We start from the raw sequence: 13,504 nt of genomic DNA, 5'->3' as shown, positions 1-13,504 counted from the left end.
TGTATGAAATACAAAGTATAAACCAAGTTAATTTTTAACATGAGAAAGCCAGTGAACATATCCTAAATGTTAATTTGTAAAATAACGTTAGTATTAGATGTGTGTGCTTATGTATTTTTTGCTGCTTTCCTGGATATTGCAGTAGATCCACAGGATGAGGCAGACAGAAAAGAAAGTCGTCTGGCTGTGATAGCAAACCACCTTGGTTTCAGCTGGTCAGGTTGGTAGATTACCTGGAAACTGTAATAATGTTTTAGAATATTCTCTGTACCAGTGGTTTCCTGTTGCTGAGCTAACAGACTATTATATAGTGTATTGTATGAGTGCTTCATAATCTGTGCTCATTTCAATGTTTCACTGTGAATATGCATGTGTAAATTGATGTGAAATTCTTCAATCAAGGGGCCAAGAATTGGTACAGTAGAATGTGGCAATCATATAAACAGGTTATGTTAATATGATTTTGTGTATATATTATCCATATACTGATTTGTTTACACAAGATGATGCGAGTGTATAAATGTACAAGACAGAGTTATACATTAAGAACACAAAGATGTATCTTGTTTTTAAAATGTCCTGGAACCACTGCTTGGTATATTGGTATTTTTATGTCAACACTTTTATACAGAAATTAACATAATACAGTGTCAGAGAGACCCAGCGATATAGGTGTGGTTTATTTATAAACTCATTTCAAGAGGATCACATGCTTATGACTGATACCGGCTGGTTCCACAAAACAGTTACACATATCACGCCAATCAGACAAATCCTAATGCCGAGTTCAGACTGCATGATTTTAGCCCTGATTTTGACGGGCCGTCAGGTTTTGAGAAATTGCTGACAAATACCTGAAATCACAGGCAAATTGGTGCTCATTCATGTGAGTGACAATCACACAGTATGAACTATCAAGGACACGATATGAGAGAATTGCAGATGAGTCGCTGGCATGTTAAATATCTGGAGCTGTCTGTGATTCAAATCATGTCGTGTGACATGTTCTGAATAAAAATAACATCACCTACAGCCAACGAGAGCGCAGCATTCACTAGTATGGGTACCTGCAGGCCAGCGGGAGGCTGGGGCAGAAGTTGAAAGCGCTCATTTTCAGTTTATATGGACCCAAGAAATGGAGGAAAAACTAGTGTAAATTTGGCCATAGCACTGTGTCTGTTTGACTTGTCATCTGAGCAATATCACAATCAAGTTGAAAAGTAAAAAACGTGGAGGAAAGATTGTTAATTCTCTTCAAAAGCCAGGTGAGCAACACAAGTTTCTAAAGCTAAAGCCTTCTTTATCCATTATGTAGTAACAAAAGATATATTACGTAACCTTGCATTATTTTTATGTCACTTCTCACGTTTGTTTGGTTGTTTGTTTGTCTGCTAGTCCTGGCCGCTCCTGGCTCCATAATAGAGCAAATTTCAATTGAGCCCACTGTTAGAATGGCCAACTTTACAGCAGAAAAAAAGGTGTTTACAGCCTGGTACAAAAAAAAAGATTTTGGTTAAAACAGCTAATATTACACTTCATGACAAATTTGAGGGGGGTGAATTTTTTTATAACTAATCCGTTTCCTTTATATTAAGTTATATTAAGTTTGCATAATTAAGGGCGTGGCCACTTGAGTGACAGCTAGGTCTCGCTGGTCGCCGTCACGTCACCTCAGCTGACTCCGACTGGCCACTGATTTTGGCATATTCATCGTATTTCTGTGTTGTTTTATGTGGCTTTACACAGTCAACTGCCTTTGGACTTGTTTCCTGCAAGTATCAGATAGCATGGCATGCTGTGTGCACTTAATTGTGCTCACAAACCATTCATGTGGCCTCCGTTTCCCATGTGAGTATAAGTTATATACTTATATACCATCTCTATACATGTATTTGTTTTATTTAAGATCATTTATCGTTTCTATTTATATTTAGAGCTGTAATGGACTCAAGAATCTGACAGATTGAATAGCTGTAGACTCTAGAACAGTCATCTGAAGCGTTGTCATACAGTGTTATGCTGAATTTCATCAATAGTCCTGCATTTACTAACACATGACTATATCTGAAGTGTTTGGAAGTAATTTGCGTTTTCCTCCTATTGAAAAACGTCATAAGAACAATACTTAGTGGCTCAATGTATTACTACAGTGTTTTTAAAAGTCTAAACACTTTACTGATATAGTGTACAGCCAAGCACATGTGGTCAGAACACAAACGAGTCGCAGGTGATAAAGTATTAAGCATTCTCCCAAAATAAAGTGTGTCTAGGCCACGTCCAAGCAAAATGCCACCAGGTGTCTGTAGCTCCGCTCACTCTCCGCCTCTTTGCCCTTATTTGGTATACCGCCGTGGGTCCAATGATGTGCAAACAAAATGGTGACGATTGGCTGTGCCTACTTGTGGCTTCTTTTGCGCTCTTCAGAAACCTATGGGTGACGTCATGGATGCTACGTCCATATATTTTACAGTCTTTGGTTGTGAGATTTGTGAAAGTTGTCTGTGATTCTTCCTATTGTAAAGTTATGCAGTTTGAACTCTCCTGTCACTGATCCATCCTACAGTCTAAACACAGCACCGACAGAATGCTAACCCAAATGGTCATGCAGTGTGAATACATCTGTGACATGACTACTTTGAAAATCATGCAGTCTTAATTCGGCATAACTCACTATAAATAAAGTTTTCCACTTCAGTCATCTTTGTCTTAAAGAATCCCCCCTTTCACCCCTACTCCTCCCTCTTTTACAGCAAGGGCAGCACAGCGACCTAGTGGTTAGCATTGTTACCTCACACCAATAATGCCACGAGTTTAAGTTATTTCCAGCCAGTTGGTGTTTCTGTGTGGAGTCTACATGTTCTCCCCATGCTTGCGTGGGTTTTCCCCGGGTTTCCCCGGTTTCCTCCCACCGTCCAAAGACATAACTATAAGTAAATTGACTAATCCAATGTGGCATCATAGACAAACTCTTAGTCAGCTGTATCTCAGCAATTCCTAGCTCAATAACAAGCAGGGGAGTTCTCGAGACCTACCTGAGCTCAAACTCCCTTCTCATCTTTCAAACAGGAGGGAGCTCCGAGCTTAAGGATATTTTGAGCTCAGGGTTCTCTCCCAGCACAGCTTGCCAAACACACTTTATCATCAATTATCAGCTAAGTGTAAACTCTTGAAATAAAGATGTTGTGGTTAAAAATTGTAAAATGATTTAATGTCATTGGTTTGCTTTTTGGGCAAACCATATAAATTATATCATATGTATTTTTGTTATGTTTCTGTATGCTGCATTTTATCCATAAGAGCATTTTATTTCATATGGGTACATTGCTAATGGGAATTAAATATTTTTTTCTTGACTTTTTCCCATCAGAATTGGCTCGAGAACTTGAATTTAGTGATGTACAGATCAATCAGATAAGAAATGAGAATCCAAATTCCTTACAAGACCAAAGCCATGCCCTCATAAGACTATGGAAAGAAAGGGAGGGAAAAAATGCTTCAGGTGAGACAAAGTCCATTTTTCCTTTATCTTTTTTTCCTGACATGTTCTTTTTACCAGATCACTCAATGCTACATCAACATAACACCTAAGTTCAGTGTACAGTAAATAAGTATTACAGTTTTTATTTGGGTTTGCCATTGTTGAATAAATGTATAACTTAGCAGCTATATGGCTCAACATTGACAGTTCTAAACAAAGCATTAGTAGACCTATGAATCACTCATTTTGCCTTAAGTAGATATTAAGATATTAATCAATCTGCTCTGTACAAATCTCATTGTGTTGCTTTCTAGTAGACAAGCATGTTCATACCATATCTCTATTTTCTTGAACAGAGAACAGTTTAATGAAGACACTCACAAAAATAAATCGTATGGACATTGTGCATCTCATCGAAACAAAAATAATCCAGTCCAGTCAAGACCACTCATCACACACCTATGCAGAAATTGAGCAAACCATATCATTGGATCATAGTGAAGGTATGGATGATAATAACTTACAACTTATTACTTTGGTATTGCTTTGGATTAAAAAAAAATGTTTGTAACTGTTTAGTTTAATCTTCGCTTTTAGAAATTATGTTTTAATCCAAGGAAATTTTTAACTGCTTGTCAACCATCACCTATTAAAATTTTAGTCAAAAATCCACTTAATATATGCCATCATCTAATTTGAATGGTTGCCCAACAGACATTGTATGAATAATAAGTAAAGATTTCAGCTTATTGCACTCACCTAGCCATCTACTTGTATTTTAATGTTAATTTACTATTAGTTGCAAAGTAACATCATCTACTTTATCACATTATTCACTATATAGAAAATGATGGTTCACTGCACTTCATTGAAAAATATAACTTGGGCGGTACATTTAGAAACTGTTGTTTTTGCAGGTTTTTCAGCCTTACAGGAGGACATGGACAGCCCCAGATCAGGTCGACGAGCAGATGTTAGTCAAAGAAGATCAGAACTTGTGCCTGTGGTGGCATCTATAGAGGATCTCTCCCTTAATGCATCTTCCCTGGGTGATTCTCAGAAAGAGCTGCCCGACAAAGTGACGAGTTCAGTGTAAGTCAACTCCCAATAACTTGTACAAAAATATTTATATTATTATATTATTATACAGTGGGTCATTTAAATTTTATTCAAAATTTTTTAGGGTGGTTGGAGACTCTACACACAGTTTTGAAATGGTTGGACTGAGGCAACAATTTCCAGGCACTATCAAGCAAGTAAGTCCCTTCTTCACCCTGTACAAAACTGTTCCCTGGAGACTGCAGTCTCATGTTTATGATCCAGTTTACAAAGGTGGTACCCTTCCTGATGAATCATCAAAAAATATCCATGAAATATTAACTGTGGGTGATCCTCTCCAAGAGTTAGGAGCAGCTGGGGGTCAATTTACCCCAGCTTCCACTCAACAGGATGATGAACAGAATGTTCCAATGTTTCATTTAATGGAAAGTTACAAACTGAAGCAGAGACAAATAACATTGTCAGATTTCGGACACACCCTGTTGGAATCTGAGAATGCTGAGCCAGATTTCAATGAGTTGTCTGTGGAACTCAAGCAAGATTCTGAAGATTATAGTGCCTCACATGTCTCCTGTACAACAAAGCCTAATGCATCTCCATCAAGTGAAGACATAGAAACTGCATTTACACCAAATGAAAATGAGGCTCCAAAGAAACCAGGTCAGAATGAGGAGTATATAAAGCGCCATATTGATGAAGTTTCTGACAGATTTTATAGGACACTTTTTGGTGAAAGTTATGTTTCACCTCAGCTGCATGAAAAGAGTGCAACTGTAGAGACTTTTAAATCCCTTGAAAGTGATATTTCATCTGCAATTGAAATCAACTGTAACGTCAGCTCTACTTGTGTAAATGAGGCTTCAGATGCTTCCAAAGATATTTATTTCAATCAAATGGCAGTCACTGAATTGTCTTCTGAAGGTGTACAAAACTTAGATCAACAACCTATTATATCTGTGGCACTTGAGAGCGGCATTGCAAAGATTACTCCCTCTGTGCTCAATCAAATGTCACTTGATTCAGTTACTGAGCAGTCACATATGTTGTCATGTCCAATATCCGTTTCTGGTTCTTCAGAAGCAGGAATCAAAGTAACTGTACCAACTAATTTAACCACAGATGTTGAGTGTGCAAAAACAAAATATAACACCTCTATATCATCGGAAGTTGCAGATTATAGACCTCTTACACCTTTAACATGCCAAGGCGAGCCAAAATTATTGTCACCAGATATAGAGTATGAGTATGTTTATGACCCTGGAATGACATTATGTGAATATAGATCATCATCACCTGAATCAGTAGTATCCTTGCCTTTAGACTCTCCAATACCATTTGATTACAGAGCTTCTTCACCTGACTCGTCCATTTTAATGGCTGAATTAAGAGTATCTTCACCTGAATCTGTAACTTCACTGAATGGCAGCCCTCTTTTCTTTGTTGACTCCCCATTGCCAGATTTTAGACCAGGTACGCCTTTGCCCACTGCTTTTGAAAATGACATGCCTGAATTTACAATACATGTTGAAGCAGTGGCCCCTCTTGCAGAAGATACACTTGGAATGTCTTATTTGCTGGTTTCTGATGAAACAGAAAGAACTATTTCACCTGGCTCTGTGATTTTATGTCGGTCATTAACACCAGAATCAAATAGATCCTGGTCTCCTGTGTCCATCAGTTCTGACATTTTAGAGAGGGAGCCATCCACCGAGAGCATCTTTGAAAATTATACTCCATCTACTTCTGAATTCTTGACTGAATTAAGGCAATCATCTCCTGAGTCAATTCAATCACTGAATGAATATAGTGTACTTTCTTGCGATTCCCCAATACCTTGTTTTGTAACAGAAGTACAAACTGACTTTTCAGCACTCATGTCAGGAAACAGATCACCATCATTTCACTCTGATGTTTCAGATGTAGAATTTGATCTTAGACCATTAGAGGGTCTAGTTCAAAGTCGACCATCTTCTCCTGAATCAACTGCATCTCTCAATAACCAGAGATGCCTGTCCTCTGAGTCTCCTCTTCCCAGCTTTACTGCTACACTGCTAGAATGTTCATTGCTTACTAAAATATATAGTTTTGATTCAGTTGAGTCAGTAATCTCAGACAATGATAACGATCCAGTATCAGAAGTACTACCTGAAAGTCGACCATCATCTCCTGAATCATTTGCATCAGTAAATGAGCACAGAACTCTCTCTTGTGATTCCCCAATACCTTGTTTTGTAACAGAAGTGCACAATGATTTTTCAGCACTCAAGTCAGGATACAGATCACCATCATATCAGTCAGATGTTTCAGATGTAGACTTTGACCTGGTATCATTAGAGTGTCAAGTTGGAAGTCGACCATCTTCTCCTGAATCAACTGTGTCAGTCAATAACCAGAGATGCCTGTCTCCTGATTCTCCTCTTCCCAGCTTTACTCAAACATTGAGGGAGTGTTCCATGTCTACTGAGGTGTATTGGTCTGATTCAGAAGAGTCAAGGATGTCAGATAATGAAAGCACACCGATTTCAGAAGTGCTCTGTGAAACTCGACTATCATCTCCAGAATCATTTACGTCAATAGATGAACACAGACCCCTTTCCTGCGATTCCCCAATACCTTGTTTTGTAACAGAAGTGCAAAATGGCTACACAGCATTTGTAAAAGGATACAAATCACCATCAAATCAGTCTGAAGTTTCAGATGTAGACTCTGATTTGATATCATTAGAGTGTCTAGCTGGAAGTCGTACGCCATCTCCTGACTCAACTCTATCTGACAAAATTCAGAGATGTCTTTCCCCTGATTCTCCTCTTCCCAGCTTTACTCAAACATTGTGGGAGTGTTCCATGTATGCTGAGGTGTATTGGTCTGACTCAGAAAAGTCAGGGATCTCAGACAATGAAAGCACACCAGTTTCAGAAGAACTGTGTGACATTCGACTATCATCTCCTGAATCAATAAATGAGCACAGATTCCTTTCACCTGATTCACCTATACCTGTGTTTGATACCCCATTTCTCTTCAGTGTCATGCCATTTGGAATCCATAGAGACTCCTCTCCTGAAATAGAAACCTCTGATATTGAATATTCACAGTGTGATCCCTTCATCTGTGAACCCAGATCAGAATCCCCAGAATCCTTAATTGTAGAGCCTCATTATGTTCCTTTGTCCCCAGTTATAGTAGAAAGTGTTACTTTTAAAGATGAGGGAACAAACTCACAGAAAATATTACATATTTTTCCTGCTGAAACACTACACTGTGAGGAAGAAAATCTGAGTAAATTGCCAAAGCCTATGTTTAATAATCTTATTGCTAAGATATTTGATCCACAATACAAGGGCAAGACATTTTGCTCCGGGCTCACTGTTTTGAAGTATAGTGATGATGAGACCACAACTGCTGCAGAAAAAGCTGAGGTTTTACATGATCCACTAAAAAGATACCCATCTCCTTCACATTATAGAACTCCAACAGTGTCTAACTATGAGTTTTATCAATTTAGACCAATATCTCCAGAATCGCCTGAGTTGAATGACATCCCTGAAGAATTTGAGTGTCGACCCATGTCTCCAGAATCAGTAACATCAGTTAATGAATTCAGGCCACTATCTCCTGACTCACCTGTAACCGAATTCAGCGGACCTTTTTGTGATAGTATCTTCCCAGTAGTGGGTGATGTATCTGGTTCACCTCATTCGCTGTGCTCAAATAATACAGAATATGAATCATATTTTGAAGACCTTTTTACTGAAGAAAATATTTTTAGAGGATCCACACCATCATCAGAAACCTCAGTTAATGAGTTTAGGGTGCTTTCTCCAGACTCTCCAGTCCCACAATATTTCACAGAAAAAACTGAATTTATTCCTGTAAATTATTTGTATGTTAGGTCCTCGTCCAATGATTCTATATTGTCAGAGCAGGAACATGAACTAGATCTTTTAACTTCAGTGTCCACTCCAGAATCAACTGATGAACCTCTTTCTCCTGATTTACCAATATCTATATCAGATTCTCCAATACCTCAATATTGTACATCTCACTTTGAACTCATAACAGCAGCACGCTGCCAGTCCTTATCCCCTGAGTCAGTACTATCAGACAAAGAGATAGAAACTGATTTATTTGATGACATGATGATCGATCTTAGAAGGTCCTCTCTGGAGTCAATCATATCAGTTACTGAAAACAGACCCCTTTCTCCTGATTCCCCTGTACCGGAGTTCACACTAACTACACACACATTGGTCATGCCGTTTATAGGCTCACAACCAACCTCCCCAGAACCAGACACTTTGGATCTTGAAAGCCATTTTGACCAGTCTGACCTCAATCCAGAGCAAAGATCTGACTCTCCTCAGTCTATAATATCAGATTCTGAGATTAGACCATTGCCCCCTGACTCGCCTGTACCTGAATTATTGGCATTATTCTCTCATAGTTCTTTGCCAGCAACAGGACATAGATCGTGTTCACCTCAGTCACTGTGCTCAGACAATACAGAAGATGAAACTTTCCTTGAAGAATTGATGACATTCGAATATCGACCAGACTCACCTGATTCAGTTTTATCAGATACTGACACAAGACCACTTTCCCCAGACTCCTTGCCTGAATGGAAACCCATGTCACCTGAATCTGCAATGCTTTTAAAAGACATTAGAGGGTTTTCTCCACAGTCAAATGGATCATTGAATGAATATAGGCCTCTATCTCCAGACTCACCTACACCACAATATTTCCCAGCTCTTTTCGAATCAGTTTCTTTAAAAGAATATTGGTCCTCCTCCCTTGAATCTGTATTTTCAGAGGAGGAATGTGAATTAAATGTATTCATCCTAGACTCTACATCAGAATCGGCAGAATCTATAAATGAAGAAAATTATGACTTTAAATCTTTATCACCTGATTCTCCAATACCTCAGATACATAGCTTTTCATTTGAACCAAGTGATGTTACAGGTTACATATCAGTATCCCCTGAATCACTATTGTCAGAAATAGAAATGGAGACAACTGCATTTGATGACTTGATGATTAACATTAGAAGTTCCTCATCTGAGTCAATCACATCAATCAATGAAAACAGACCTCTCTCCCCTGATTCACCTGTTCCTGATTTTACACCAGCTATACACACATTTATCATGCCACCTAAAGGTTCCCGCACAACCTCTCCAGAATCAGTCACTTTGGATGTTGAAAACAGCTTGTGTCAATTTGACCTTGATTCAGAGCAAAGGGCAGACTCTCCTCAATCTATAATATCAGATATCGAGATCAGACAAGACTCACCTATACCACAGTATTTTTCAGCAACCTTTGAATCAGTTCTTTCAACAGGCTATAGATCCTCATCTCCTGAATCTTTACTGTCAGATATAGATATGCATTCCGATGTGTTTGATGAGTTGATTAATCTTAGAAGATGTTCTTGTGAGTCAATTACATCTATTAATGAACACAGAAAACTCTCCCCTGATTCACCTTTTACTGACTATGCACCATCTGCACACATATTTATCATGCCACAGATAGTATCCTGCCCAGCTTCCCCTGATTTAGATAGTTTAGATGATGAAAACAATCTTTGTCAAACTGAATTTATTTTAGAACAAAGACCCGACTCTCCAGAATCTATAATATCAGAAACTGGGGATACAAAACTTGCGTCTGACTCACCTGTACCCCAATTCAGTGTATTATTACCCCAGATTACTTTACCAGTGTTAGAACATGGATCATCTTCACCTCAATCACTGTGCTCAGAGACAACAGAATATGAACCTTCTTTTGAAGAGTTTACTAGAGGTTCCTCTCCAGAGTCCATGTATGAATGTCGATGTTTAGACTCACCTATACCATATTACCCAGAACAAGTTCCAGGTTGTAGGTTTTCATCGGGTTTCGTGTCCTCAGAGTCTGAGTTGTCAGAGGAGGAACATGAACTGATTGTTTTAACTTTAGAAGGCAGATCTCTCTCCCCTGATTCACCTATTCCCATGTCAGATTCTCCAATAATTCAGTACTATACTTCTCAGATTGAGCCAACAATGATAACAGGTTGCATGTCGTCATCCCCTCAGTCAACATTATCAGAAACTGATATTTGCACAGAAGTGTTTCATGACTCACTGACTGATCATAGATTGTCCTCCCCTGAATCAATTTCACCAGTTAATGAAAACAGACATCTATCTCCTGATTCACCTGTTCCCGAGTTCACATCATTTACCTACACATGTATCATACCAGAGTCAGATTCTCAACCAACTTCTCCAGTTTCTTTGGATGTCGAATATGAATTCTATCTGGCGGACTTTAGAACAGAGCAAAGACCTGACTCTCCTGAATCAGCAACGTCAGAAATTGAGCACAAACCACTCTCCCCTGACTTAGAAGCTGAATACAGACCAATAACTCCTTGTACAGATATTGAGGAGTGTAGACCATTACCTCCAGACTTCCCAGTTCCACAATTTTTGGAACATAAAAAATCCACAATAAATGTATTGCGATCAGAGTCGTGTGAGTCATTAACATCAGAGACAGACATTGAGCTTTGGGTTTTTGCACCTCAAGCTAGTGACCCAAGACCTGCCTCACCTGAATCAATCATATCACTGAATGAACGAACACCATTATCACCAGACTCACTTATATCTGACTTTAAGTCATATGTGTGTGAAGATGTCACATACAAATCATCCTCCCTAGAATCAATTGTATCTGATATAGAATATGACATGGCAAGCTTTGCAGCTGAGGATAATACATGGACTGAAAATAGAGGCTCTTCTCCTGAGTCAGGTAAAATATCTCCTGTGGATCAAAGTAATTTAGAAATAGAACACAACCAGACTGTTGACAACAGCCAACAACCATTTGCCCAAGAAATATGGGACATATCTGAAACTGTACTATATCTGTCATTACAAAAGCCTGTGAGAATAGACCCTCGTTATAAGCTTGTGTACAAAGCTGTTCCCTTAGCATTTATGTCTCATTTGTATGATCCTCAATATAAAGGTGAAACATTCTGTCCAAAGTCAGGTGTGTTTGAGTATGCTGGAGGTAAAAAGGAGGCTGTTAAGACATTCACTGAAATAAAGATAAATGATCAATGCACTGATCAACATAGTTCTGAAATCCCCAATAATAGTAAATCTTTTAGCGATAAATCATCTTTGTCTCTTGATACCAGCTCTCTGCAGTCACAAGAAGGATCACAGTTGGAACCAGAATCCTTTGATTTATTTTCGACAAGTCAAGCATTTCCCACAGATTCTTTCTTTTATTCTACAACTTCATATGAATGTGTATTGGTCAGTTCAGATAATAGAGCCTCTTCACCAGAATCATACACATCCATGAATGAGTTCAGACCGCTATCTCCTGAATCACCAATTCCTGAGCACAAACTTTCATTACCATGTCCAGAGATTTTATCTGAAAGTCGACCCTCATCTCCTGATTCGGCATTCTCAGTTAATGAATTTCAGAGTCTTTCACCTGATTCACCTGTACCTGAATACTCAACAACATCACCAGTTCCAACCAACCAGCACACACTCATGGTCAATCCATTTTCCACTTCAGTGTGTAATGATCAAAGTTTGGATATGGACTCATGTTACCCTGAATCATTCTCATCTGTTTATCCACTTCCGCAATGGACTATGTCTGAAAACAGGCCTTTATCATCTATCTCTGATATTTCGGACACAGATTCTAGGTCTTTATCACCTCAGATGTTCTGTTCTGAAACAGAATTGCGAAACCCATCACCTGAAGCAGCAACATTACTAACAGAACTAACTGAATCTGTTACTCCAGAACCTTTAGTTTTTGAGACACTTGATCTGCCTGAATCTCCTGAATCAATGATTATTGAATCTGATTCAGAAGAGTTTTATGACAATTTGTGTGATTTGCCACTTTCTGATATTGATGAGAAACTTCTGTCTGCAAATAAAAATGATTCTGCTTTGCTGAATCTAGTGACATTTGAAAAATGCACAGTACAAATCGAGTCTCGGCCCGATAAAGAGGGGCTTCAATCTATTTCATCTATTTTAAGTAATATTGAGTGTTCGGTCGATGATGGACTAAAACCATACTCATCTAATGAAATAGCCTCAGGCCAAGCAAAAAAGGACACAAAAACTGTAACAAAGACAATTATTTGCTGTGAAGAAAGGGATGTAATCACAGCAGCAGGCTCATTTGCAAATAAAGAAGCAAGTGAAAGCCACATAATGGAAAATGATGAAAAGAAACAAATGGAATATCCAAAGCAACAAAAAGATGATCTAGGACATGATTCAAGACAACAAATCTCAGAAGACTCAAACAAAGTGGTAAGATTTCGAGCATGCAGATGTGAATTCTGTGTGTTGTTAACCAATGAGAATGCAGTGTCAGATCTACCCTGAAACATATATAATTTTTTAGTTTATCTACTAGATCTGTTTGATCTACTAACAAATCAAGACTAAATGGACAACTTATGAACAGTGTAAAGTATTACTAATTCACCCCAGTGGCTTTCGTATCTAACTTTAGGAATTAAATAAGTTTTATTCTTTATTGCATGTTTGAATCAACATTAGACAAACTAAAATCCATATTTTGCTTTGGAAGTAAAAGCATCTGCTCAGACTTACCATGCAAGAAAATAGTTTGTGTTTGGTGTAATTAAATGAGAAGAAGAACAGTTTTAATTCCCTTTGTTCTGCACAGGATATCCCAAAGGACACTCATTTAGAGCCTCAAGTGAAGGGAGATTTAAGTCTAAGCAAAATAAATAAATCATCTATTTCAAGAACCTTAAAGCCTCAGTTATTAGCATCCTTGCAGACAAGTGAATCGTCACAAGAGTCGCATCTGACCACACAAGTCTCCAGTATTCCAGAGCAGAAAAGATTTCAACCAGTCTTTGATTTGGAGGTCCTCAATTCCACTCCT

General features: G+C 38.4%; 1 protein-coding gene across 50 annotated transcripts in view; it reads left to right on the top strand.

Moving 5' to 3' along the window:
- ank2b (ankyrin 2b, neuronal) overlaps positions 1-13,504 on the top strand; it is a 245,000-nt gene that overhangs the window by 213,016 nt on the left and 18,480 nt on the right. For all 50 annotated transcript variants that reach the window (XM_073906502.1, XM_073906471.1, XM_073906503.1 and 47 more), the window contains 5 exons: positions 143-220; positions 3,368-3,499; positions 3,835-3,981; positions 4,396-4,570; positions 4,662-4,734. In XM_073906502.1, coding sequence (XP_073762603.1) covers positions 143-220; positions 3,368-3,499; positions 3,835-3,981; positions 4,396-4,570; positions 4,662-4,734 — 605 coding nt within the window. The remainder of the gene's footprint in view (positions 1-142; positions 221-3,367; positions 3,500-3,834; positions 3,982-4,395; positions 4,571-4,661; positions 4,735-13,504) is intronic.

This window comes from Danio rerio, chromosome 7, assembly GCF_049306965.1.
Source record: "Danio rerio strain Tuebingen ecotype United States chromosome 7, GRCz12tu, whole genome shotgun sequence".
Lineage (NCBI taxonomy): Eukaryota > Metazoa > Chordata > Actinopteri > Cypriniformes > Danionidae > Danio > Danio rerio.
This window is presented reverse-complemented; position numbering and strand designations above follow the sequence as displayed.